Source organism: Gracilinanus agilis, chromosome 1, assembly GCF_016433145.1.
Source record: "Gracilinanus agilis isolate LMUSP501 chromosome 1, AgileGrace, whole genome shotgun sequence".
In the NCBI taxonomy this organism is placed as follows: Eukaryota; Metazoa; Chordata; class Mammalia; order Didelphimorphia; family Didelphidae; genus Gracilinanus; species Gracilinanus agilis.
The window spans coordinates 228,400,430-228,427,641 of record NC_058130.1 but is presented as its reverse complement, the minus strand read 5'-3'; the positions used below and the strand labels follow the sequence as shown (position 1 = coordinate 228,427,641).

General features: G+C 37.0%; 1 protein-coding gene across 1 annotated transcript in view; it reads left to right on the top strand.

The window, feature by feature from the left end:
- SUSD1 (sushi domain containing 1) overlaps positions 1–27,212 on the top strand; it is a 312,394-nt gene that overhangs the window by 129,849 nt on the left and 155,333 nt on the right. Inside the window, exon 5 of the mRNA XM_044679157.1 lies at positions 18,918–19,097. Within this exon, the coding sequence (XP_044535092.1) occupies positions 18,918–19,097 (180 nt within the window). The remainder of the gene's footprint in view (positions 1–18,917; positions 19,098–27,212) is intronic.

The following is a 27,212-nucleotide window of genomic DNA, read 5'->3' as shown; positions in this document are numbered from 1 at the left end:
TATATATATATATATATATATAATATATGTATATATAATAGCTAAGGCAAGTAACTGAGGATGTGTGGTATGATCTTAGAAGGACAGCAATGCTGAAGCAGATAAGAACTGCAGCTTATAATAAATACAAAGAATGGTAAAAATTGTATTTAAAGTTATAATAGGGAAAAGAGGAAGATAACTAGCCATTGTTCTCTCTTATTGTTGAATAGTAAGCTGTTCCACAAGTTGTAATAGTACTAGGGAATGGTTTAAGCTGTAAGGGTTTAGATCAGTTTTAGCTAATGTGCTCTATTATGTTTACTTTCATAATTATAAAGTGAAAAGAATTGGAAAATCAGATATAGACAGTATCCTAGAGGCAATATAGTCTCTTAAAACTCTAAGTATATTTAGATATTTGTGAGATTTCCTGTTTGCTTATTTTTAAGTGGATGTATTTCCACTATTGAGCACCTGGGTGGCATGGTGGATAGGAAGCTGGGCCTGAGGTCAGGAAGGACAAGGGTTTAAATTTGGCCTCAGACACTGTGTGATCCTGGGCAAGTCACTTAACCTTATTTGCCTCAGTTTCCTCACATATAAAACAATCATGAGGAGGAAATGGCAAATCACTACAGTATCTTTGCCAACCAAACCCCAAATTGGATCATAAAGAGTTGGATACAACTAAGGTGACTGAACAGCAACAAATTTCCACGATTGAGCCATCCCCAAGATATCTATCTCTTATGGAAATATCATTCAGGTCTTGAGCTTTGTGGGCTTATATTGAAATGAGAACTATTGGACCCTGACTACCACCCAGAATGCTGTCTTTGTGCTTTTTATAATTGGTATATTTATTATTTAGTGCTTTCATGACGTATCTCTTCAGAGTACTAAGACATAGACCTTTAATATAATTGAGCCACTTATAGTCAAGAAAAAATTTTTTGCTCCATATAAGTAAAAATCTTTTCAGGTTAAATTAAGATATTGAATATGTATATATGTATATATAATATGTATTATGTGATGTTATATATAGATCATAATAATAAAAGGTTTTTCCTAAAAAGATAGGACCAGTGCTCTGAATAGGTGCAATAATATCTGAAAGTGTCAAGAAGGAGAAGTAAGAAAAGGAAAAATAGAATTTAAGAAGAGAAAAGGCAGAATCTTTTTTTTCTTTTTTCTAGAAATTGAGGAAATATTTTTGCCTTATAGATGAGAAATTGTGTGGGAAAACAGGTTTGGAGAACTGTCACTACTAGTCAGCAGTGAATCTGAGATTAGATCCCCTATCTCCTTCTCCCAATACAATCATACCAGGCTGTATGGTTAAACATTTTTATTTTCATTTTGCTTAATGTGCATTTTAATTGATTGTTATAGAAAATTCTTTTGCCTATTCTTTCTTTACGGTGTAAACAATATAAACAAATTTTCCACTGTACAGAACAGAAAAATCCACCAAAAATAGAATTGTAAGAGAGATGTTGATTTCCTCATTTTAATTGCTCTCAGCATCCCAACCCCCACCTCATCACCCCGCATCTTGGCATCTGAAATGCTGTGATCCAGGCTGTTTCCATTTTTAGATATATATGTGTTAACAATGAATGTTTCTGTGTGAAATGGAAATTTTTTCTTCCTTTTCTAATTGAGCCTTTCCTATGAATATGATCTGAAGGAAACATACAGTTAATCAACAGTCATTAAATTGAGCAAAATTCATGCAAGATTTGAGAATAATTTGCAAAAAGTCAGAAAGTAATTTCTTTTCCCTTTCTGTTGCCTTAAGGGGAAGTGGACTTTTTCGTATTAATAACCTCATTAGCACTGTTGCCGTGGTTAATAAATTACTCTGGAGGATGTGCACTCTGGCAAATTACCACCTTCCCCCTATTTTCTTATGATAATTGCAATAAAATCTCCTTTATTCTTATTGCCAACTACCGAGATTCTGAATGTGTAAAAAAAAAATTCCAGTTTTAGTGCTAGATATAATTAAATGCAAAAGTGATTCTAAAATAAAGATTTATCTACATATGTCCAAATCTAAGAAACTCAGTAAAATGGAAGAACTTTTCAGCTTAAGTTTCTCTCATGTAAAATTAGGAACAAATAATGATGAGGTTGATGAGACCCAGGGTGACATAGTGATCAGAAGGTTGGTGGTGGAGTCAGGAAGACTTATCTCCAGCTCCTGATAGCAGCTACTGGCTTTGTAACACAGGCAAATCATTTAACCTCTCCAGGCAATGCATAGAAATAAATTACAAATGAATTGCACTTCTACATTGCTGAAGGAAATTTCTATGCTAGGAGTTCTCAAAATGGATGAATTCATATATCTGTGCCCTCTTCTCCATCCCCAGTTTCTATCACATTATAATGTTTAGCTGTTATATTTTCCTGGGATTTTTTTCCCTTCAAAAATGAAAAATGACATTTGTCCTTCTTTCATTTATAGGGAATACATTGTTCTTTCAATATTTTTTGAAATCATTGTCTAGTTGCTAAATATGACTTTTCCCCCCAACAAATCAGAAACAGATATTGGGGCATAATCTCTAGGGATTATAAATCGAGAATAGTAGTGGTAGCAATAATAATTATTATATGCTCTCAGTGAGTTTACAGAAGATAAACTTATATCTAAATATTTTTATTCAATTACAAAAAACAATTTCAGTTACCCTTCTGTGCAATTGATGACAGAACATTAAATATAAGAGAATAGAAGTAAAGTAACAACTTGGCTTTGGACTGTTTTTATTTAAACCCAAATGATCAAGATGAGAACGATGATTTTCCTTTTCTTAAATTAGACTTTTTCAATCAACAAAAATTCACCTTCTTTCCTTCTCACCTCCTCCCCACCAACTGAGAAAGAAAAATAAAATCCATATTGCAAACATGTATAAACAAGAAAAATAAATCCCTGCATGGACTGTGTCCAAATATATATGTATGTACAGGTGGATAAATATATTTATATACACATGAGTGTGTATATGTATAATATTGAGGTGTATGCGTATATATCTTTATGTCTGTGTGTAGACACATACACACACATCTATATTTCAATTTGTACTTTGAGTCACCTTTCTCTCAGGAAGTGTTTAACATATTTCATCATAAACCTTTTGGAATCATGGTTGGTCATTGCATTGATCACTTACTAAGTCTTTCAGAGCTATTTGGCTTTCACAATATTGTTGTTATTTAATAAATTCTTCTCTTGGTTCTGCTGACATCAGTCCCTATCAGTTCACATTAATCTTCCTGGGTTTCTCTGAAACCATTCCCTTCATCATTTTTATAGCACAAGAATATTCTATCACACTCATATAAAAGAACTTGGAGAACAATTAAATATGCCCCCCCCCCATAACAACAGAAGCAATATGATGGCAATTCAGGATCAGGTCATTGCCAGCAAAAATATTAGTAATTTTAGTCTCAAAGAGCCTAAGCATTAATCAAAAGGGATTATGGGAGAAAATAATAGAACCCATATAGCATATCACTACATGTTGCACAAATTTATCAGCTGTCAAATACCTGGCAAGCTGTGTTCTGGTGGCTGAAATAATAAATCAGAAATTTATATTTTTAATAAACTAATAGTTGACCAATATAAACCTCAAAATACTCTTGAGAATTCAAAAACAGAGCTGTAGTATCATCACTGATGGATCTGCTGCACAGTATCACTCAGACATGATAATGACCCATTAATGTTGAAAAACAATGTTTTTAAAAATACATATTGACTTGTCAAACACTGCTAATGTCTAAACTTCTTGGAATGGAGATTTTCAAAATAAGAAGTCTTAGCAGGAGAAATCAAATCCAAATGGGAACAGTACAAGATACACATCATCTCCAACATCCTAACTGCTACTGGAGTTGTTCAAAAGATGCTTTCAACAGAGGCTACAAAAGACAAATTTAGTTAGATTAGATTCCTACTACTTTAATTCAAGTGAAAAAAAGAGTTGTTTTCTTACCTACCAGTACAACAGAACACAGAACATTAAATATAAAAGAATAATAGATTCCCTATCTCAGGGAAGGTTTCTATCTGAACCCGTTTGAAAAAAAGATGAGATTAGGATCATTATCAATATTAGTAACTACTGGGGCAGGTAGATAGTGCAGCAAATAGAGCACCAGGCCTGGAGTCAGGAAGATTCATCTTCATGAGTTCAAATCTGGTCTTGGACACTTCCTAGTTGTGTGACCCTGAGCAAGTCACATAACCCCATCTGACTCAGTTTCTTCAACTGTAAAATGAGTTGGAGAAGGAAATGGTAAACCACTCCAATAGATTTGCCAAGAAAAACCAATAGGGGTCACAAAGAGTTGGACGTGATTGAACAATAACAACAAAAAATAACTACAACTCCTACAGAAGACCTGATGTATCATTTAGTGTAGTCCCCTTCTTTATAGATGAGGAAGCTGGTGTTCAGAAAGTCAAAGAGGTTTTATCTGAGGCCACACAATAATGGAAAGGCAGGGGAGGGCTTAGAACCTGAATCTCCTGAGTCTTAACCTCATGACACTCATAGGAATCAAACAAAGAATATTCATTAAGTACCAGTGTTATATTCAGCATTAAGCTAGTGACTGTAGGGGGATTGCAGAAGACATAGAGGACACAGAAGGTTTAGAACTTAAATAGAGAAATAAAGACTTCCATCAGCGAAACTGAAAGGCATTATAATATTGATTTGTGTGATTCAGGCTCTAGATTCATTAAGAATTTGGAATTAGCTTATTATAAAAGAAAATAGTCCCCAGAACTTATCTTACATATTAATAATTTCACTTGATTTGTGATTTTATTAATTTGGCTAATTTCTCCAAAGATGCAAATTATGACCCATCTGTATTCTCTCATCCTGGAAAATTCATTCATGTCTTTCCATGAATCCTTTGAAGGGGATCCATCCAATATTTTAGGGGCCTCCCTCAAATTCTCTTGTCATTGCATGAATTCCACTTGCTACACAACCTGCCCACCTTCTCCAGTTCCATATTTCTGTGATAACAGTTTTTATGCCACTTCTTTTGCTCAGTTCTTTATTGCTAAGGTGTTACAGCCTACTCAAGCCTACACTGTGCTTCCTGCCTCTCAATTGCTAGAGGATAGTAGTGTAACAATTTCGGAATAGGCCCAATTGGATGGTATGAAGCCATATATTTAAAGAGAACTGGTTTTTCTTTCACCTTTGTTTATTTTATTTTGAATTTCCAGATTTGCTTTGCTCTCCTTCCAGAGCTTCTTGGTTTGTTTGTATCTGTTCAGGACGTGGTGGTGTGGTTTTTGCATGTACTATTTATAAGGTAGAATGTGTATATTTGTGTATATATACATACATGTGAATACACATAGATAGGAAATATTTCCATATATAATCAATATGTTGTGAATATGTTGTCAATATATTATCAATTATACACACAAATGAAATGGAAATTGAGGGGCTAGCCATCAATTGGGAAATGACTGAAAAAGTTATGGCAAAAAATTGTGATGAAATATTACTGTGCTATAGGAAATTATGAACAGATTAATTTTTAAAAATATAGGAAGACACTTAAATTTATGAAAAGTGAATTGAGTAGAACCTAGAGAACATTATATATAGCCACAGAATTAATGCTTGAAGAATAACTGGTGGATATCTACATTCAGAGAAGGAACTGATAAACAGAAACATGATAGGCATAGAGTTTACATATACGTATGTATTTTTTTTTTTAACCCTTGTACTTCGGTGTATTTTTTTTTTCTCATAGGTGGAAGATTGGTAAGGGTGGGCAATGGGGGTCAAGTGACTTGCCCAGGGTCACACAGCTGGGAAGTGGCTGAGGCCGGGTTTGAACCTAGGACCTCCTGTCTCTAGGCCTGACTCCCACTCCACTGAGCTACCCAGCTGCCCCCCGTATGTATTTTTAATGAACTGATGCCTCTTCTAGGGTGAGGAGTAGGGGGAGGGAGATACCTGGGAATTTTAATGTAACTAACAGCAAATAAAATTTAAAAATTATACATGCAAACACTCATACATATACCATTTACTTGGTAGTTTTATCAAAAGCTGAAAGTCTTGCCTGTTAGCCAGGACTTGTCAGTCACATTTATTTCATTTTGTAGTTTCATTCATTCTTTATTCAATCAAAGAACCAGCATAGCATAGTGGGTACAATTTGGCCTTGAAGCTAGGACCTGAGTTCACAATCCTGCCTCTTTGTGACCCTAGGTAAGCCAGTTAGCCCCTAGACAATCCTTTAAAACTCTAACTTTGACAAAGAACTGGAGATTGAAGGGATGTCCATCAATTGGGGAATGGCTGGGCAAATTGTGGTTTATGATTGTGATAGAATATTATTGCATTGTAAGAAACAATAAAAAGGTTGATTAAAAAAACTTGCAAAGATCTACCTGAAGTAAGAAATGTGGAATCAAGAGAATACTATATACAGTACAGAATTAATATTTGAAGAAAGGCTTGTAATTGTCTAACTCCTGAGAATGAACTGAAAAATAGAAACTTGGAAGATACAACCTATATATATACGTATCTTTTTGTGGCGTGATATTTTCACTGGTGTGGTGAGGGGAAGGAGGAGCTGAGATACCTGGGAATAAAATCTATTAAATAAATAATTTAAAAAATAGGACTAACTTGGAGAGAAGCTGACTACCTTCATTAGTAGTGAGGTTATTTTCCCTTGGGAGTTCTCTGTACTAATGAAATAATGGGTCCAATATCTATCCTATTCATTCATTGAATGACTGATTATTAAGGCTAGAACAGTAAGTACAAATCCCATCTTCTATAAAAAGCCTTTTTAGATCCTCTGTCATGCTTAGCCATCCCTTTCTTGAGGATTTTCTAATTTACCTTGTAAAAATCTTATTTGTACATAGCTGTTTGCAAATTTTCTCCTTCATTAGACTGTGAACTCCTTGGGAGCAAGAACTGTTTTTAAAATGTCTTTATTCCCAGTACTTAGCATCATACCTGGAATTGGCTGCTGTTCATTCAGTTGTATCTGACTTTATATGTGGATTTATTGGCAAACCTACCAGAGTGGTTTGCTATTTCCTTCTCCAATGTATCACCTTTTTACAGAGGAGGAATTGAGGACAAACAGGAGTTAAGTGACTTACCCAAGGCAGATAGCTACTAAGTGTCTGAGGCTGTATTTGAACTCAGATCTTCCTGACTCCACGCCTGATGCTCTATCCACTGTACCACCTAGCTGCCCCTGCCTGGCAAATAGTAGGTACTTTGCAAACGTTTATTGACTGACCGAGAAAGCATTTTGGTAGGTACTGAAGGAGATAAATAAAATATACAGTGCAACATTTCTATTCTCAAGGGATTTACTATCTAGTAGAGAGGGAAAAGACAAACATGAAAAAATGGAATTCATATGAAAATAAGATAACTTGCATTAGAGAGATGAAAAATGCTGTGAAATCATGTGAATGCAGATCACTTCTGGCTGGGGGGACATTCAGGAAGGTTCATGCAGAAAGTAACATTAAAGCTGGGCCTCAATGATGGGAAGGATGCCAACAGGTACAGGAAAGAAGAGGGCATTCCAGGCATGAAGAACATTATGAAGAAAGAAGCGAGCGTTGGAAAGGATGGAAAAGGATGGAATATATTTGTGGGATGACAAAGAAATCTCACTAACATCTATTATGTGAGTGGTGTGCTTTGTGATGAGACTGGAAAGACTGGTTATCCGGGGCATGAGAACCAGGATCAAGAGCCCAGTCTTCAGCGATTTTCAAAATTGTCACTTAGGTGTTTATCTTCAAAAAAATTTTGCAGCTTATTCTTATAGCACAGTGACATTTCCATTATCAATCTGTATTTTAGGACTAATTGATGAATACATTTGAATAAAGAATGGATGAATGAACTGACAAAGTGGCATAGGGCCATAATAAATGACTGACAATTCTTGCCTCGAAGACCAGACTCAATGACAAGGCATAATCTTAGCCACATTTTGGTGTCTGTTGGTCTAATCCAGAGGTCTCGAGGTGGGCAATCTCTGATAATGTTTCACGGGCTGTCATAATCTTCTTCTATCATTAACCAAATTCTTGTTATTTACTGTTTATTAATAAATATTTAAATAATAAATATTGTTGTTGGCAGCGATAATGCTTAGCATTTGCAATTAAGTGTGAACTAAGAATGTATTGTAGGTTAGGGTCTTTAAGCTGTCAGGTTTTTATTTTTTTTTAAGAAGATGTTTACATGAAAATAGCTTGGGCAGCTAATAAAAATTCTGAGCTAGATTCATAATTAGTTGATTATATTCATGGTACAGTCTGAACTTCTGGGCTTTGACTCTTTAAAATATAATTAAACAAGCTTTCTGCATTTACTAAATGTGATAAGGAGGAGTACAGTGACAACTGGCATTTCTTCTTTTGATAATGGTTTATTACTTCACTGAGTTGGTGTGTTTTTAAAAAATAATAATGGTAGCTAGCATGTATATAGCTCTTTAAAATTATGCTGTCTTATCTGATTTTTGTAACAAAGGTAACTGCTATTATTATCCCCATTTTACAGGTGAGGAAATTGTGACTGAAAGAGGTTAAATAATTAGGATGTACTGTGAGCAAATGTCCAAGATACAGCCTCATACATTTCCTAGTTATGTGACCTGGGGCAAGTCATTTTACCACTGATTGTCTGACAGAAGGATCCACTGGAGAAGGAGATGGCAAACCACTGCAATATCTTTGCCAAGAAAACTCCATAGATAGCTATGGTCCATGGGATCACAAAGAGTAGGACCCAGCTGAACATCAACAACAAAACTTCAAGGCCAGTGCTCTCTCCACTGTTTCACCTAGCTGCCAAGTGAAAGTCTAGTTTTTTAATAAATCAAATATATGCTATATCTTTTGGTTGAACGATTTGGAGGATGATTGTTGTCTGATAGTAACCATGTTGCTTTTGGCTCACATGCAAAATCACAGAATTTGACTGGCTTTCTGGGATAACCCATTCCCTCCAAATAATACCCTTGACAAATACAAAGCAAATGAATAGAAATATTTGGATAGAGAAGTGGTGACATTGGCTGGGGGAGAATTACTGCACTGTGAAGAGCCACCTAGAGCAGAACCAAAATATGAAGAATTTCCAAATTTAATCCCAAGCTCTTGGAAGGCTGTAGAATTTTGTCTGTCACAGGGTTTAGACCCTGACAATTTTGAGAGACTTCAGCTGTATTAGGAGGTTCGTTTTTCACTTTGGGTTAGCTTCAAATTTTGGGAGCCTTAAAAGAGTGGGATAAAGAGGTGAAAAGAGCATGAGTTGAGAGATTTTAATGGATATCAACTCTATAGGACTTTTTGAAAGTATTTTGGAATTCTCTAGGCTCACCTTTATTTTTCCCTAGAACTATCTCAGTGATGCTCAGATTTCTAGGGTCAGTCCATATGAATCTCTTCGGGGTTGGAAGATGTTTTCCTGGATTTTCTAGCTTAAACCAGTCATGTGGTGTAATTCTCACTAAAGGCTATTTGCAGCTTTTATCTTTTTTGGCATATATGGAATATGGGTTGTACATCCTGAGATACCTGATATATGGAGCTTGCTCCTGCCTTGATACTAAATGCTCAGAGCATAATGGTTTATTGATTTCACTTTTGGCTGCTTTCCTCATTTCTATATTTTTAGAATCAGGGAAAATGATACATTTCCAATCAACCAATTAATAAATATTTACTAAGCATATCCTACTACTGTTGGGATAGAGTAGACATGTTTGACTGGAGTGGGATAGAGAGAGTTAAGAAGGATAGGAAGCAGTAGGAAATAGGGCTGGAAAGATGAGTTGAAGTTAGAATACATATGCAGGGCCTTGAATTTCAAATTAAGCAAGCAGTAAGGAAATACTAAATGTTTTGAGCTCCATAATGGCATATTCAAAATGGTGTCTTAGTGAACAGGGAACTAACAGGGAACATTTGGAGCCAAAAGTTCTAGGTTCAAATCCCACCTCAGTAACTTAATGATTGTGTATTCTTGGGCAAGACAATTTCTCTAGGTCTCAGTTTCCTCAGCTGTATAAGGAGAGGGATTGGATTAGATGGCCTTTGAAGTTCCATAATCTAGCAATAGTTTAAAAGGTAGGCAAGAAGGGGCAGAGAAGGAAAAGAGAGATCATTGGTGATCGAATGCTGAATTTGAGTGCTGACAGTACAAATAGAAATTAGGGGAAGGGAAGAGAATAAGCATTTTCAGAGTACCTACTCTGTGACAGGGACTATTCCAAGGACTTCTTTTTCAAGGACTTAAAAATTATTTTATAAATATTAGTTCATTTGATCCTCACAACAATACTACAATGTCGGTATTACTTTGATTCCCAAACAGGGGCAGTTTTAAATACTCTAAGTCACTATTAATTAGAGAAATGCAAATGAAAACAACTCTGAGGTACCATCTCACACCTATAAGACTGGCTAAAATTACAGGAAAGGAAAGTGATAAATATTGGAGGGGATTTGGCAGAATTGGGACACTAATGCAATTTTGGTGGAGTCTGGAAGGCAATTTAGAACTATGCCCAAAGGGCTCTAAAAATGTAAATACCTTTTGGTCCAGCAATATCACTACTAAATCTTTATCTCAAAAGTATTTTTTAAGAAAGGAAAAAGAACCTTTTTGTACAAAAAGTATTTATATTAGTTCTTTTTGTGGTGGCAAAGAATTGGAAATTGAGGGCAGTATATGATGGTAATGGAATACTATTTCACTATAAGCAATGATGAGCAGGAGGATTTCAGAAAAAACCCGGAGAGACTTACATGAATTGATGTAGAGTCAGGTAGGCACATCCAGGAGAACATTGTACATAGTAATAGCAATATTGTAATATGATCAACTGTGAATGACAGCTATTCTTGGCAATAACAATGATCCAAGACAATTCTGAAGGATTTATGCCAAAGAATGCTATCCACCTCCAGAGAAAGAATTGATTGAGTCTGAATGCAGATTGAAGCCTACTATTTTTCACCTTATTTTATTTGCATATGTTTTTATTTTGGGGTTTTGGTTTTATATGAGTATTCTCTCACAACTTGACCAATATGGAAATATATTTTGCATGATCATATGTTTATAACCAAGATCAAATTGCTTCCCATCTCAAGTAGGAGAGAGAGAATGGAGGGAAGGGAAACAATTTGGATCTTGTAATTTAGGAAAATGTGTGTTAAATTTTGTTATTACATGTAATTGGTAAAATAAAATATTGTTTTAAATGAAAAAAAGTTTAGTGATTTTCTCAGGGTCACACAGCTAAGAAATTTTCAAGAACAGATTTGTACCCAACTCTTTCTATCTCCAGATTCATTGCTCTATCCACTACATTACCAGTTGCTTCAAATAAAGCATTTTTGCCAGTGATATTCTGAAGGAACCATCAAATAGGATTGAGTGGGGAGAAGGGAAAAGGAAAAGTCTAACTGATTTCTAGGTTTTAGTTTTTTTTTTATAAATAGGTGAATGGTGGTGCCATTATCAGAAATAGGGAGGTTGTCTTTTTTTGTTGTTGTTTTTGTTTTTATTGTAAGGACTGTCTCTTTAGGAAGGAAAGATGGGGAAGAGACATTGAGTGATGTAGGTGATGTAAATTTTATTGAAAAAAATGTTGTTAGTGCCTTCCTTTTGAGAACAGCTTTACCTGTTCTTAATATTTCATGCACATACATAGTTATTTAAGAAGCAGCTAGGTAGAGCCCTGGACCTGGAGTCAGGCAAACAGAATTCAAATCTGGTCTCAGACAATTACTAGCTATGTGGACCTGGGAAAGTCATTTCACCTCCGTTGGTCTTAGTCCACTGGAGAAAGAAATGGCAAATCACTCCAGTCCCTTTGTCTAGAAAACCCAATGGACAGTATTGGCATGCTATGGTCCATAAGGTCACGAAAAGTCAGACATGAATGAATGACTGAACAACAATATATAGTTATTTATGTGTTGTTTTCCCCATTAGAATATGAACCCTTTGATGACAGGGGCAATGTTTTTGTTTTTCTTTGTACCTCTTGCACAGTGCCCAGCATATAATAAGATCTTGCTGAATGGCAGAAATACAAAGGTTTCAAGGAAGGACCAGTTTTTTGGAAGGTGAGGAGATAGAAGAGACCAAATTCAATTTTTGTTCTTATTCAGCTGTTTCAGTCATGTTCAACTCTTTATGACTTTATTTGGGAGTTTTCTGGCAAAGATAATGGAGTGGTTTGCCATGGCCTTCTCCAGATCATTTGACAGATGAGGATACTGAAGAAAATAGTGTTAAGTGACTTACCCAGAGTCACACGACTAGTAAATGTTTGAGCCCAGATTTGAACTCAGAAAGACTAGTTTTTCTGACTCCATGCCTGGCACTCTATCTACTGTGCCATCTATCTGTATCTGAATATCTATAGTACCTATCCTCTGGTAGTTCTGGTTTGTGTGACTCTGAACAAGTTTCATAACCTCTCAGGATCATAGTTAACTTCCTAAATATATAAGTTGCAAAGAAGGTGTTTGCATTGACGAAGAAGTCCTTCGTTGAGAAGGTGCTTATACCCATGAAATTGTAGGTTCAGTTTCTTTTTTTTAAAAATCACTCTCATAAAACCAGTTACTGGAATGGTTGGATTTAAAAAAAATTAAAATTAAAAACAATTTTTGCTTGAAGAATCCAGTCAATAGGAACTGTCCTCATAATAGAACCAGGAAGTTTCAACTCACTTCCTAGTAGATAATGGAGAAAGTTAGAAATTTATACAAGTATATCATATTACAATAGATATTATTAGCCTGAATCCTGTAAATGAAGTACATTTTCCCCCACCGACCTTCAGTACAATTTTCAAAATGTGTATCCAATGAAAAAACCTTGGTCCCAATAAAAAAAAAAAGTTTCTTGTTCTCAAATTATCTTCAACATTCCCAGAGAAGCAACTTTCTGTCTCTCATGAGAAATCTTGCAGCCTATGAGACCTTGGGAAAACACCAACTCCATGCAGAGAGTGGGAATGATGTAACCATTAAATTTATCGATAGCTTTTGCATTTATGTCACCTTCATTTCTAGATATATTCCTCCTTTTTCCCTCCACAGAGAACCATCCCTTGTAACAAAGAATTAAAAAAAGAGATAAAAGGAGTTTGGCAAAACTATCCAACTTATCAGCTGTGTCTGATAATATATTCAAAGAAGGGAGGAAGGTACATTTTCTTCTTTCTTCCTCAGGGCTGAGCTTGGTCATCATAGTTACACATTCTTCAATTTCATTTTTTTTTTCATTTAAATCCTTGTTGTCATTGCATGTTATTTTCCTGGCAGTAAGATAGAATTCTGCTGATTCTGCTTTGATTTAGATTATAGTAGTTTTCCCTCTACTTCTTTCTTTTCTTCATAGTCATAATTCCTTCTGGCACAGTAATACTCCATGACATTTACAGACACTTTGTTTAACTATTCTCCAAACAATGAGCATCTACCACATTTCCAGTTCCTTGCCACCACAAAAAGTGCTGCCATAAATATTTTGGTGCCGATGGGCCCTTTCTTACTTTGACCTTTTTGGACTCCTGTATTTGAAAGGTATTTGATGGGATCTTTGGATCCAAGGGGATGGCTGTGTTAACTACTTTCTTAGCATCATTCCAAATTCTATTTCAAAACTGCCAGTTCACAGCTCTACCAATTACCAGCGTCATAGTGGCCTTGCCTTTTGACAATGGCATAACCATCCTAACACATGATTACATTCAGGGAGATAGATGTCCAGGTTTTATTTGTAAAATTGACAAGTGGTGGATATACCTCACCAGTGTACAATAGCTAGATTCATGAAAAGTTATTTATGACTGAATTTTTATGAAATGACTAATATTTTCCCTTTGATTCCATTATAAAATACTATGGATATTTTAATCTAAATTTTCAATTGATTTTCTTTTTCAAATTTTAAATTAAAAAAAAAAAGCATCCTCCCCTTCCTACCTATCCCTCACAATGAAAAAAAGAAAGAAAGGAAAACATCAAATTCTAGTTGATTTTTTTTTAAACCCTTGTACTTCGGTGTATTGTCTCATAGGTGGAAGATTGGTAAGGGTGGGCAATGGGGGTCAAGTGACTTGCCCAGGGTCACACAGCTGGGAAGTGGCTGAGGCCGGGTTTGAACCTAGGACCTCCTGTCTCTAGGCCTGACTCTCACTCCACTGAGCTACCCAGCTGCCCCCTCTAGTTGATTTTTAATGTCAGTGAAGCTAAATATATTTGTTTCAGTTGCTCTGGTTCTTCTTTGTGCAGAAATCACTGATTTACAAACACACACGCATGCATGCACACATATGCATACTTAGTGTGTATTTAGCACTAGACTGGGAATTGGGAGATCTGGGTTCTTATCCTGGCTCTGTTACTAACTGTTTGTTTTTTTAACTTTGAAAATTATTTTGCTTCAAGGCTTATGCCTTTCTCTTTACAAGGAGATTGGACTAAATGATCTCTGAAGGCCCTTCTCCATCTTGACTTAAATGCATCAGAAAAAATATATTTAAAACAATTTAGAAGCAATTTTTTTTCATTGTTAGTGGTGTTGCTCAGTTGTTTTTGAGTCATGTCCGACTCTTCATGCCCAGATTTGAGGTTTTCTTAGCAAAGAGAGTGGAGGGGTTTGCCTTTTCCTTCTCTAGCTCATTTACAGATGAAGAAACTGAGGCAAAGAGGGTTAAGTGACATAGCTAGATGAGGCCAGATTTGAACTCATGAAGATAAAGCTTTATAACTCAAGGCCTGACACACAATCCATCGTGCTAGTTAGTTGCCTGTCTCATTGGTAGTAATTTCCCTCTGCTGTTTTGTAAATTTGGATTTCCGTTGTTTTCTTTAAAAGCAAGATATTAAAATTGTATTTGCCCAGAACAACTGGAAACAGTTCTCATAAATATCTAACATGTATGTTTGATAGAACTTATGTTTTGTTCCTTTCATTTGGATATCGTTGTTATTAAATTTGAGTTTCTTCTATAGTTACTTCCAGGAGATACGGCATCCTAGGAAAGGCTCAGGTATCTGTGAAATAAGGGGATTGGTGTGGATGACCCCAAAGGCCTCTTCTAGCTCTGACAGTTTGTAACATTGCTTTTAGGGCCTTGGACATCGTCAAAAAGCTTGACTTTCTGTATCCTTTCCTAGGTTGTGAATCATTGAACATCCCAGATCCACAGTTTCCTCTCATGCAAAATGGTGATAATGGTTATTTCCTATCCCAGAGAGTTCCTTTTAAATTTAGAGAAGACAAGAGAAATTCTTTATTTCATTGCCCAGACTTTATACATGAGCAAAGGGAAACCAAAAGAGATTTTTGCTTCAGGTCGCATGTATACAAGGGTATGCTGATTAATATTTAACAATCAGCATATATATATATACATAGTAAATATATTTACATATATACATACATATGAATATATATGATACTTTTAAGCTTAATTTGTATTATTAACATTTCCCCCCATTTTCTCAAGCCTACACAGTCAACAAAACAATAAATCAAGCCCTGATTTGTAATATTTGTTGATTTACAAGATGAGAATTTTCATACTGAAAATGTAATTTTCTATCTCAAGAGCCAATGTGAAGGGGCAGATAGGTAGCCCAGTAGATAGAGAGGCATGCTTGGAGTTGGAAGGTCCTGGATTCAAATCTGGCTGCAGACACTTCCTAACTGTATGACTCTGGGCAAGTCACTTAATCCTCAATGCCTAGACCTTTCTATTCTTTTGCCTTAGGACACATATTTAATACTGATTCTAAGACAGAAGGTAATGGTTGTTTAAAAAAAAAAGAAAGGTGAGCAAGGTCCACAACATTCTTAACATTTACAATAAATAGAACAAATGAACGAAAAAGTATTTATTAAACATTTGCTGTGCACTAAGCACTGGTAATACAGAAAGAAAAGTGTGAGATAGTCTTTTCTCTCAAGAAGCTCTATTTTGGGAAGATAACATTATACAGGGCATATAGGTGATGCAGTAGATAGAATACTGAGCCTGGAGTCAGGAAGGCCTGGGTTCAAATGTGACCTCAGACTCTTTCTAATTGTGTGATCCTGGGCAAGTTGGTTAACTTCTGTTTGCCTCAGTTTTCTTCTTCGTAAAATGAGATTGACCTGGATGACCTCTCTACTCCCTGTGGGTCTTAGATCTTGAGGAAAATTAATGCATTGGTAGTTTTTCTTTATGAAATCTTTTTTTTTAATTTTATTTATTTATTTATTTATTTATTTTTAAACCCTTGTACTTCGGTGTATTGTCTCATAGGTGGAAGATTGGTAAGGCTGGGCAATGGGGGTCAAGTGACTTGCCCAGGGTCACACAGCTGGGAAGTGTCTGAGTCTGGGTTTGAACCTAGGACCTCCCGTCTCTAGGCCTGACTCTCACTCCACTGAGCTACCCAGCTGCCCCCATCTATGAAATCTTACATAAACTTTCAGTTTTAAAAGGCAGCTGGCTTCCAAGCTAAAGTCATTTATTCCTAGATTTCAAGACATCTGAATAGGCTGGATCCTTTTGTCTTTTGTTAAAGGCAGGGTAAAGGCCTATCCATTATTTATCTGTAAACAAGAACTAAATATATCATCTAGTTTTGTGGTTACCAAGTCCCTTGTGACTGGGGAAAGCTTGTGCTGGTAGCTTCCTTGTAAGGACAAAGACCTGCCTCCCTTGGAATGAAGTAATGAAGGTGGATTGAGGTCTCCAAGACTACCTTTTTTCAAATATGCATCAATGGGAACTGTCAGGGAAAGTCCTAAGGTTGAGCTGTCAGACCAGTCAGAAAGAGGACAAAAGAGGCAGGACTCCTCTTTTTTTGTGCAAGGAGGCTGGAAAAAAGAGGGTCCATTCTTTGTTTTATTTATTTTTTATTTTTTAATTAATTAAAGATAACCCTTTACCTTCTGTCTTAGAATCAATATTGTATATTGGTTCCAAGGTAGAAGAGTGGTAAGGGCTAGGCAATGAGGATTAAGTGACTTGCCCAGGGTCACACAGCTAGGAAGTGTTTGAAGCCAGATTTATGTCCAAGACCTCCTGACTCTTGGCCTGGCAGAATCCATTCTTAGTTAATGGGAATTTCACACCCCTATTCACAAACAATGTTATTTTCTGAGAAATAGCCTCATTTTTTTTTTATTGGTTAAAATCTGATCACTTAAATCTGGAATCTCTTTCAAGAGTGTGTGATTGAGGTTTATAACTTGGTAGCTAAAAACTCTAAAAATATGTGTCTATCTATTTGTGTGTGTACATGCATGTACATAAATAAAAACACACACATACATATTCGTATATGCATATACACACATGTTGTACACATACACATATATACATACACAGGTATACATATATACACATGCACAGATCTGGACATGTGCCAAAACCCTATTTTATGTATATGTATGTGTATATGTTTATATGTATATATATATACGCATATATATGCACATCTATATCTTTCTATATATAGAGAGCCAGACAGACAGATAAATAGATAAGACAGATAGACAAGATAAATAGATAGATGAGATAGATAAAGATAGATAGATAGATAGATAGATTAGATAGATAGACAGACAGATAGATGGATAGACAGACAAATGGATAGTCAGACAGACTGATAGATGGATAGATTGACTGATGGATAGATGGGTAGATAAGATAGATAGATAGATCAGATAGACAGACTGACTGATAGACTGATAGAAGGACAGATAGACAGATAGCTAAGACAGATAGATAAGATAGATAAATAGATAAGAGATAGATAGATAAAGATAGATAAGTAGATGGGTAAGATAGATAGATTAGATAGACAGACAGATAGATGGATAGACAGACAAATGGATAGTCAGATTGACAAACTGATAGACAGATAGATGGACAAATGGATAGATGGGTAGATAAGATAGATAGATATATAGATAAGATAGATAAGGTAGATGGATATATAGATTAGATAGACAGACTGACTGATAGACTGATAGAGGGACAGATGGATAGATTGGTTGATAAGATAGATAAGGTAGATGGATAGATAGATTAGATAGATAGATAGACAGATAGATAGATATGTGTATGAAACAGGAGTCTCTGGGCATGTGCTGTAATCCTTCCACATATATAGATATGTAGATAACAAGGATCTGGACATTTGCCAACCTCCTGTTATATACACATGTGTGTATATACACACATATATGTACACACGTACATGTATATACTTTCATATATAATCATTTATCACATACACATGTATGCAGGAGGTTTTTTATTAGTCAAGGCAAGAGATAATGAGGCTATATAAGGTTAGTTGTGGGAGTAGAGAGAAGGGGAAGTATAGTAGAAATGTTCTGAAGATAGATGTGACAAAACTTGGCAATGGATAGGTTATGTAGGATTAGTGAGATTGAGGAGATAATGATGACACTGAAGTTGGAGTCAAGATGATAGGAGTTTGCTAATGTCCTCAACTGTATTATAGAAAGAAGGTTTGGGGGGGGGGGAAGAATGAGGGCCTTCTTCTCTTTTTCTTCTGTTCTTTCTCCTCTCTCTGTTTCTCTCTCTGTCTCTCTGTGCTTGTCTCTTTCTGTCTCTCTCTCCCTCCCTCCTTCTTCTCTCTTTCTCTGTCTCTCTCCTCTTTCTCCTCTCTTTATCTCTCTCTTTCTCTCTCTCTCTTCCCTTCCTCCCTCTCTCTCTCTCTCTCTCTCTCTCTCTCTCTCTCTCTCCACACACACACAGAGTCAATATCTGTGTATGTTATGCATATATGTGTATATTATTTTCTATTGCAGAGATAGAGTGTGGCAGCCCGCCGGTGATCCAGCATGCCATCCTTGTGGGGAACTACAGTTCTACTGTGGGAAGTCTGGTCTACTATACTTGTGTGGATGGCTTTGAGAGCCCTGGAGGGCCCCTCACCTCACTTTGCACAGCAGAAGGTACCTGGAGGAAAACTGCCTTCCATTGCACAGGTGTGTTACAGCTGGACTTGGGTCACTCAGAAACAAGATAGAGCCTTTGTCTGTGGAAATAGAAGGGCTCCAACATTACAGCTCTTTGAAAAGCCAGTGACTTTTATCCCTAAAGCCTTTTTTCCCCAATATGAGAGGATACTATCATCTTCCTGACTTCAACTTAGGCATCATCCTCAACTCCTCACTATTATTTAGTCATTTCAGTCATGTCTAACCCTTCATGATTCCATTTTGGATTTTCTTAGCAAAGATACTATAGTGGCTTGCCATTTCCTTCTCCAGCTCATTTTATAGATGAGAAAACTGAGGCCAATAGGGTTAAGCTCAGGGTCACACAGCTCCTAAATGTCTGAGGCCAGATTTGAACTGAGGAAGAGGAGTCTTTCTGATTCTGCTCCCCTGGCACTCTATCCATTGTGCCACTTTGCCTATCCACTGCCAAATTTTGTCAAATCTACCCCCATAGCGTTTCTCACCTTTCTCTGTTTATAAAGCCAACCTTATCACCTCTTGATTAGACTATTAAAAAACTTCCTAAATGGTTTTTCTACAAGTCTCTCCCTAGACCAATCTACTGCTCAACTGCCAAAATGAAAGTTCTACAATATACTTTTACAACTTACTAAACTCCAGTGGTTCCCTTTTACTGCTAGCATAATATAAAATCCTTTTTGGTATTTAAGGCTCTTTATAACTTGGCCCATTACTACCACTCCAATCTTCATATCTTTCCTTGCACAAACTCCACCGCTGTGCTAACCTCCCTCATGAGACCCCATCTTGATGCCTTTGTATGTGTTATTCCCCATGCTTGGGATATTCTTCTCCCTCCTTACTTCCACCTGTTGCTTTCCCTAGCTTCCTTGAAGTCCCAACCTAAATCCCACCTTCTATAGAAAGTTTTTCCCCAGCCCCCTAGCTATGAGTGCCTTCTTTCCCCATCCCCTTCCTGTATATATATATATATATATTTTTTTTTTTTTACCCTGTATAAATCTTGTTGATATACAGTATTGTCTTCCCCAGGAGAATGTGAGCTCCTTAAGGGCAGAGGACCATGTTTCTCTCTTTCTTTGTATTAACCAGTGCTCAGCCCAATACCTGGTACCTAGTAAGCCCTTAAAATGCTTTTTGATTAATTGATTCATTTTGCTAATTATTATTAGATTCATTGATCAGCTTTCTATAGGAATTTGTATTTGGAACCACTCAAATTTCTATACCACTGCCACAGGCATTGTCCATAAAGTTGGACCACAGCTGGTGAGTTTGACTGAAATTTATGGTCAGGACCATTGAAGAAGGATGCTTTTCATGAAATATATTGGTTCTTCCTGAGTCATTCCAGAGAGAAGTAATGAAAAGTCATTCCAGAGAAAAGTCAGCCTTATAACAGACTAATGAAGGATATGGGATGGGAAGAGAGAGGATCCATATTTACAGTTGGAGAGATTATGAAAAAGTAACTCACAGAAGAATATATATATATATATATATCATATATATATATATATATATATATATATATATATATCCATCCACATAGGCCCAGACCAGTCCTTCTGGCCCAAACTCTGTGGCTGCTGTACCAAAGGCTATTTTGTGAGGGAGTGTGCTAACTGCCTTCTATGACACTGACCTCAAAAGGGTAGGAATGTAGTTGAAGCCTCCCCCATTTCTTGGAGAGGAGAATCATTTAACAAATCAAGGTCAGAGGTAGAAGGAGTCTCCTGACTCCTACCTCAGAGCTTGAGTCCCTCAAAGTGCTCTCAGAATTGAGCAGAGAAATTAGGCATTAGTTATGCTTTATATAAAATGAGAGGATCCCCATGGGAGATAGTAGCATATTAATTAGTTGATGCTTATAATGCACTTTGAAGAACAAACATGTTATATAACTGCTAATTATAATTATCCTCACCAGCCTGGCTGGTGAACAAAATTCACGTCTGCAACAATTTCCATGGATTAGTGAAAGACTTTTCACCTGAAAGAAAGAGGAAACAAACAGCTCCTCCACAGGCTGTGGTGATGGTTCTTGACAAGAGCCTTGAGGAGACAGACAGAACTCATAGTTAAAGTGAAAGTTAGCCAAGTCCTTTGATGAGAATAATGAGAAAGTATTTTCCTCACAATAATCTCAATGAGGTTCTTAGTATAAGTAAACTCTTGTACATATGTATAATTCACACAATAAACTAATTCCTTCTACAAATATGATTATACTATTAGAAAAAACTATTGTACTATAAAAAACTATTATACTATGAGAAAAGTTACATTTTATATTTACAATTTATAAAGTATTTTCCTCACAATAATCCCAATGAAGTTCTTAGTATAAGTAAACTCTTGTACATATGTGTAAATCACACAATAAACTAATTCCTTCTACAAATATGATTATACTATTAGAAAAAAACTATTATACTATAAAAAAAAACTATTATACTACGACTAGATCATATAACAACGGGGCTTTTATCTGTTTTACAAAGGGGGAGATCAGGACTCAGAGAATTTAATTGACTGGTTAGAAGTCAACAATCTATACATATTAGGATTGTGCCCCAAAAGCTTTAGGATTTTTGCCATCAAGTTAAGTGCTATTTCCACTATTCCATAGCTGTCATACTAATTATTATTCTTTCTCTCCTCTTGGAGGGTGCTGTAGATTTTCTCTGGATGTGGGTGGTGTCTGGGCCTGTGGTCAGATTAATTCTCTAGATTTTTGCTTTGAGCTCATCCTCTTCTCTCCCTCCTTTTCTGCTTCCTCTCTTTATTCTAAGTCCATGTTATTCACATGTGGGCCATTATTATTTTTTTCCTTCTTTCTCTTCCTCTTATTTTTTAATTTCTCCTCTCTTTATTCCTCTCCTTCTACTTGTTACCCTTTTCTTGACCCTTGTTCCACTCAGCTCTCTCTTACTCTTTACATTTTAATTTTCAGTGCCAAACTAGGTTGAATTATTTATCTCTGATGACCCTGGCTTGTATCTGGTTACTTCGTGGATGTCATTCAGACCTTCCTTCATTGATTCAGTAATGAAGATCCCTGCCTTGTCTGGGGCTCAGCCTCCAGTCAAGATCTAACATGTCAGTGGTTTTTTTTTTTTTTTTTTTTTTTTTTTTTTTTTTTTTTTTTTTTTTTGTTGGGGGGGAGGGTTGGAAGTCAGGGGAATGGTGATGGTGGTTTAAAGACCAGTTTGAACTGGAAACTCCAGACACCTGGAAATTGGGTAACAGCATCGGTTGTCTGGGAAAACCCAGGTGGAGGCTTCGTGCTTGGTGAGCCAGTATACAGTACCTCCAGATCAAAGAGGCTCGATTCTCTTTTGATAAGACTGTGCCTGGCTTTTATTCAATTGGACTAATTTGGTTCTCGATGTTTATGACCTTAGTTAATAATTATAAGATTGATGATTACCCCTTTCCAGCTCCTTAAGGGTGACATCTTTGCTGGAACAGGGATCATTTAACTATAAAGTCTCCCCCCTACACCCTTATAAGCAATCACGTGTGTCCAGAGTCCCGATTAAAGATGCCTTGCTGCAAAGAGAGGGACAGACAGAAACAGAGAAGGAGAGACAGAGAAAGAGAGAGGGACAGAGAAAGAGAGAGGGATAGAGAGACAGAGACAGAGAAACAGACAGAGATAGAGAGACAGAGACAGAGAGAGAGACAGAGAGAGAGAGAGAGAGAGAGAGAGAGAGAGAGAGAGAGAAGAAAAAAGAAAAGTAAAAATGCTTCTAGGATCTTTATTATGTATCCTCCTCCCCTCCTATATATATGGATATAGTTACATAAATAAATAAAGCCATTGCATGTGTTTCCACACATCTGATAACTTTGCATAGTCTGTCATATGATGTCGGACTGTAAAATAACAAGATTGTAACAAAATCAATGATTTTGTAGCAAACATACTAGACTGTTTCTATCTAGCTGAACATTATCCATTATAATAGTCACCTTGGAATGCTACACTTTTATTCCGATAAGGCTGATATTGCTCAGAACTTTTTTCTTTTTTTGACAGTGCCTTTTTAGAATTAAGCCTTTAAGTGGTGAAGTAGATAGAGTCCTGGGCCTGGAGTCAGAAAGACTCCTCTTCCTGAGTTCAAATCCAGCCTAGGATACTTACTGGCTGTATGACCCTGAGCAGGTTACTTAACCCTATTGGCTTCAGTCTCCTCAGCTATAAAATGAACTAGAGAAAGAAATAGCAACCGGCTCTAGTATCTTTGCCAAAAGAAACCCCAAAAGCGGTCAGAAAGAGTTGAACACAACTGAAAAAACTAATTAAGTCAAAAATATCTTTTAGAATTGGCTTAACCAGATAATGAACCAAACAAGAAAACTAGCCTTGTTACTTCGTAATCAGACCCTGTTTCTTAAAATAAATTTTTACTGGTGTCATTTTTTAAAAGTCATTTCAATTTCCCAGTGTATCATTACCTCCTACTTCCCAGGCTGCCATCCCATATGACAAATATTATTTTTAAAGATAAAAAATTAGCATGACTGTTAAATGCATCAAAAAAGGCTAAAAATGTGGGCAATGTAACTCATATATTCACGGACTATTCCTCTTTGCAAAGGGGTGGAGTGGGAGCGACTTCTTATATCTCTTCTTTTGCATCATATTTGAGTAATAAGTAGATAATGTGGCTGATAACAGGGGAGCTGGTGGTACAAGTGTGTCACCTGGGCCTGAGAGCCAGTAACTTCAGTAGCAGGTGATTTGAGACTGTCAGGGATGTGTAGCCTGAGTCTGTGATGCCCAGTCCGTCTCCCTGCTATCTCTAGGCTCCTTTAAGGTGGAGAGTGAGGGGCCCCTCCCTGCTGGAGTGAAAGCAGAACTCAACAGGAAGTGAAGCTCACACACTTCCTGAATAAAATGGATGCTTGCCCAGTACTTCCTTTAGAGTCAAGTGGTTGCTATTCTTCCCTCTCCTCAGCCCCTTAGCCCAAGGTGATGTTATAATAACTATAGAAGTTCACAGTTTCAAGCTAAGGATTTATTTTAACAACGGAAGGGAAAACTGAGGTAAGAGGGTTTAGGGTTCTTGAGAGACTGTTGCTAGGGGCGAATGGCAAGTGTTGGCTATGGACCTAGAAGGTAAGGCTAGGCTGAGGGAACCAGCCCTCAGGCAGAGATAGTTTAACACTGCCCGGATGTTGTTTGGTCCACCAGCTGGACAGATATAGTTGATGAATTGGTTTGGGGGTGTCCCTGTTGCTAGGCTGCCCTAATCCAAATCCTGCCCACGATCCACAACCCAAACCTCCCTTCAATCTCCCTTCAACCTCCCGGGGTCCCCAAGGGGAAGTCAGGGGTAGCTGGGTGTCTGGGTGAGGTCAAGGAAATCAGAACCCCCAGGTTGGTTCTGCAGGGGTTTTTATAGTCCCAGCTCAAACTGTCAGCTCCTGGGACTAGCACCTGCTGGGCCAGAGTTCCATTCTCCTACCTGAGAGGATTGCCTAGGGTAATTTTGCAAATACAAGAGATCTTGCATAAATCCCGAATTATAATTGTTCTTTGCAATTTTGAAACATCCACTTTTTGTGTTTTTTCCCCCCACTTATGTTGTAAATTGGGTACATTATTTTCTTAGCTCTACTTACTTCAGGCCATATAGATCTTTCTATGTTTCTCTCTATTCATCATATTTATAATTTCTTATAGTATAGTGATATTCCATTCCATTCATAAAACACAATTCATTTAGCTATTGCCAGTGGATGGGCATTGATTTTATTTCCAATTCTTTCCTCAGACTTTGATTTTGCCCCCAAATCAAGAATGTGCTGGAACTAGCCTAAACTAGCTCAGAAGAGGTGATTATTAAATTTTCAGTGTGAGCATTTATATCTACAAAATGAGCAAGTGTTATAAATTAGGGTTTGATTTATTGTTTTGTTGATTGTCCAGACTTAAGAAAGTAATGGAGAAAATGTTAACGATGCAGATTAAACTTAAAAGTGTGTCATGTATACATTTTTTTTTTCTTGGCAAGCTGGATGTTAAATATTTAATAGCACACACCACTGCCGAAGACGGTATTCACTAGTTTGAGCACCTTGATGACCTGCTGCAAGATGATCTTAAATGATTTCCAAAAATCATGTCTATCCTAAAAAAGATGGAGATTTTTTTTCACTCCTGAAATTATGTAAAAGTATGGGCCTCTGCAGATAAATCTAAAGAAGAATTAGCTAACTGGTATTTTATATTAGTGTCTATTACACATCAGGTCATGTGCTAAGTGCTTCACAAATGTTATCTTATTTGAACCTCACAATAACCCTGGGGGGTTAATTGCTATTATTATCCCCATTTTTGATAGTAGCTAACATTTATGTAGTAGTTAGTTTATACTGGGTATTGTGCTAAGAGCTTTACAAATATTGGCTCATTTGATCATCACAATAAATCTTGGAGGTCGGTGCTATTATCCCCATCTTATAGATGAGGAAATGGAGGCAAACAGGTTAAGTAACTACAAGATAAGATCACATAGGTAGGAAGTGTTTGAGGCTGGATTTGAACTCAGGAAGATGAGTTTTCCTGATTCCAGTCCTCATGCTCTATCTACTGTGCCACCTAAAAGCCTTCACCCCTGGAATAAATGTAGTTTCATCATGGGGGCTACTTTTAAAGGAAGCCTCTATTTACTTATTCATTCATTCATTCATTCATTCATTTATTCATTCATTCATTTATCTATTTATTTATTTATCCATCCATTCATCCATTTATTTATTTATGTCTATCTATTTATTTTTTATTCATGTTCATTGATTCATTCATTCGTTTGTTTGTTTGTTTGTTTTAAAACCCTCACCTTCCACCTTGGAGTCAATATTGTGTATTGGCTCCAAGGCAGAAGAGTGGTAAGGGCTAGACAATGGGAGTCAAGTGACTTGCCCAGGGTCACACATCTGGGAAGTATCTGAGGCCAGATTTGAACCTAGGACCTCCCAGTCTCTAGGCCTGGATCTCAATCCACTGAACTACCCAGCTGCCCCTGGAAGCCTTTATTTAGACATATAACATCTGCTAGACTTGTTCAGGGCAACTAGATGGTACAACGGATAGAGCACCAGGCCTGAAAGTCAGGAAGACTCATTTTCCTGAGTTCAAATCTGATCTCAGACATCTGTTTCTGAGCTGTGTGACCCTGGGCAAGTCACTTAACCCTGGTTGCCTCAGTTTCCTTATTTGTCAAATGAGCTGGAGGGAGAATTGGCAAACCACTCCACTGTTTTTTGTCAAGAAATTCCTAAATAAGAATAAGAAATTCCCAAATAATTCTTTGGCAAAGAATTGAACATGATTGAACAAAAACTATTGTTTCAAAAAATCAGTTATTTTGTTGTTTATTTAGCCACACATAAAACATGCCAGATTCTGATGTTTAAGGGGAGTGACTATCAAATTCCTTTGAGATTAGTGTTTGGGGGTGGGGGTCGTGGTCAAAGAAAGACCTCATTTGTCATACAAGATACAAACAGGAGAGACTGAGAATAAGCAGCAGTCAGTAGGAAGGTGTCAGAAAAAAAAAATCAGGTCATTCTAGGACCCTTAGCAACAAGCTTGAAGTGGGTATACAGATCACAGGTCAGCAAACAAGTACAAAGTCCATATGGGGGAAAGGGTGTCTTTTCGCCAGATTAGGGACAGAACAATGCCTACCTAAACCAACAGGATTTTCTGCTCAATGGGGCCTCGCCTCACCTCTGGTCAGACCTCTGAGCACCTTTTCAGATTATGCCCACCCTTGGAAGTCACAGAGAAGCAAGCATGTTTCAGTTGGCACTAAGAGATTCCTGAGAAAACAGCTCTGGCTTTTCCCCATGAGATTGAGATGAAGCCAGAAAAGAGTCTTTGAAATGCTCAGTGCTAACCTTTCTGAGCATTCTGGTCCATCTTCCACAGAGCTTGCAGCACAAGCTGGGAGCAGGTGGTATTTGTACATTTGCAGCTGTCATTAGTGGAAAAGTAAAGAGGGGGAGGAGGGAGGGATGGATGGGGGGAGAGAGAGGGAGGGAGGGACAGTGGGAGATACAAGGGGAGAGAGAGAGGGTGGGGAGAGAGAGAGAAAGGAG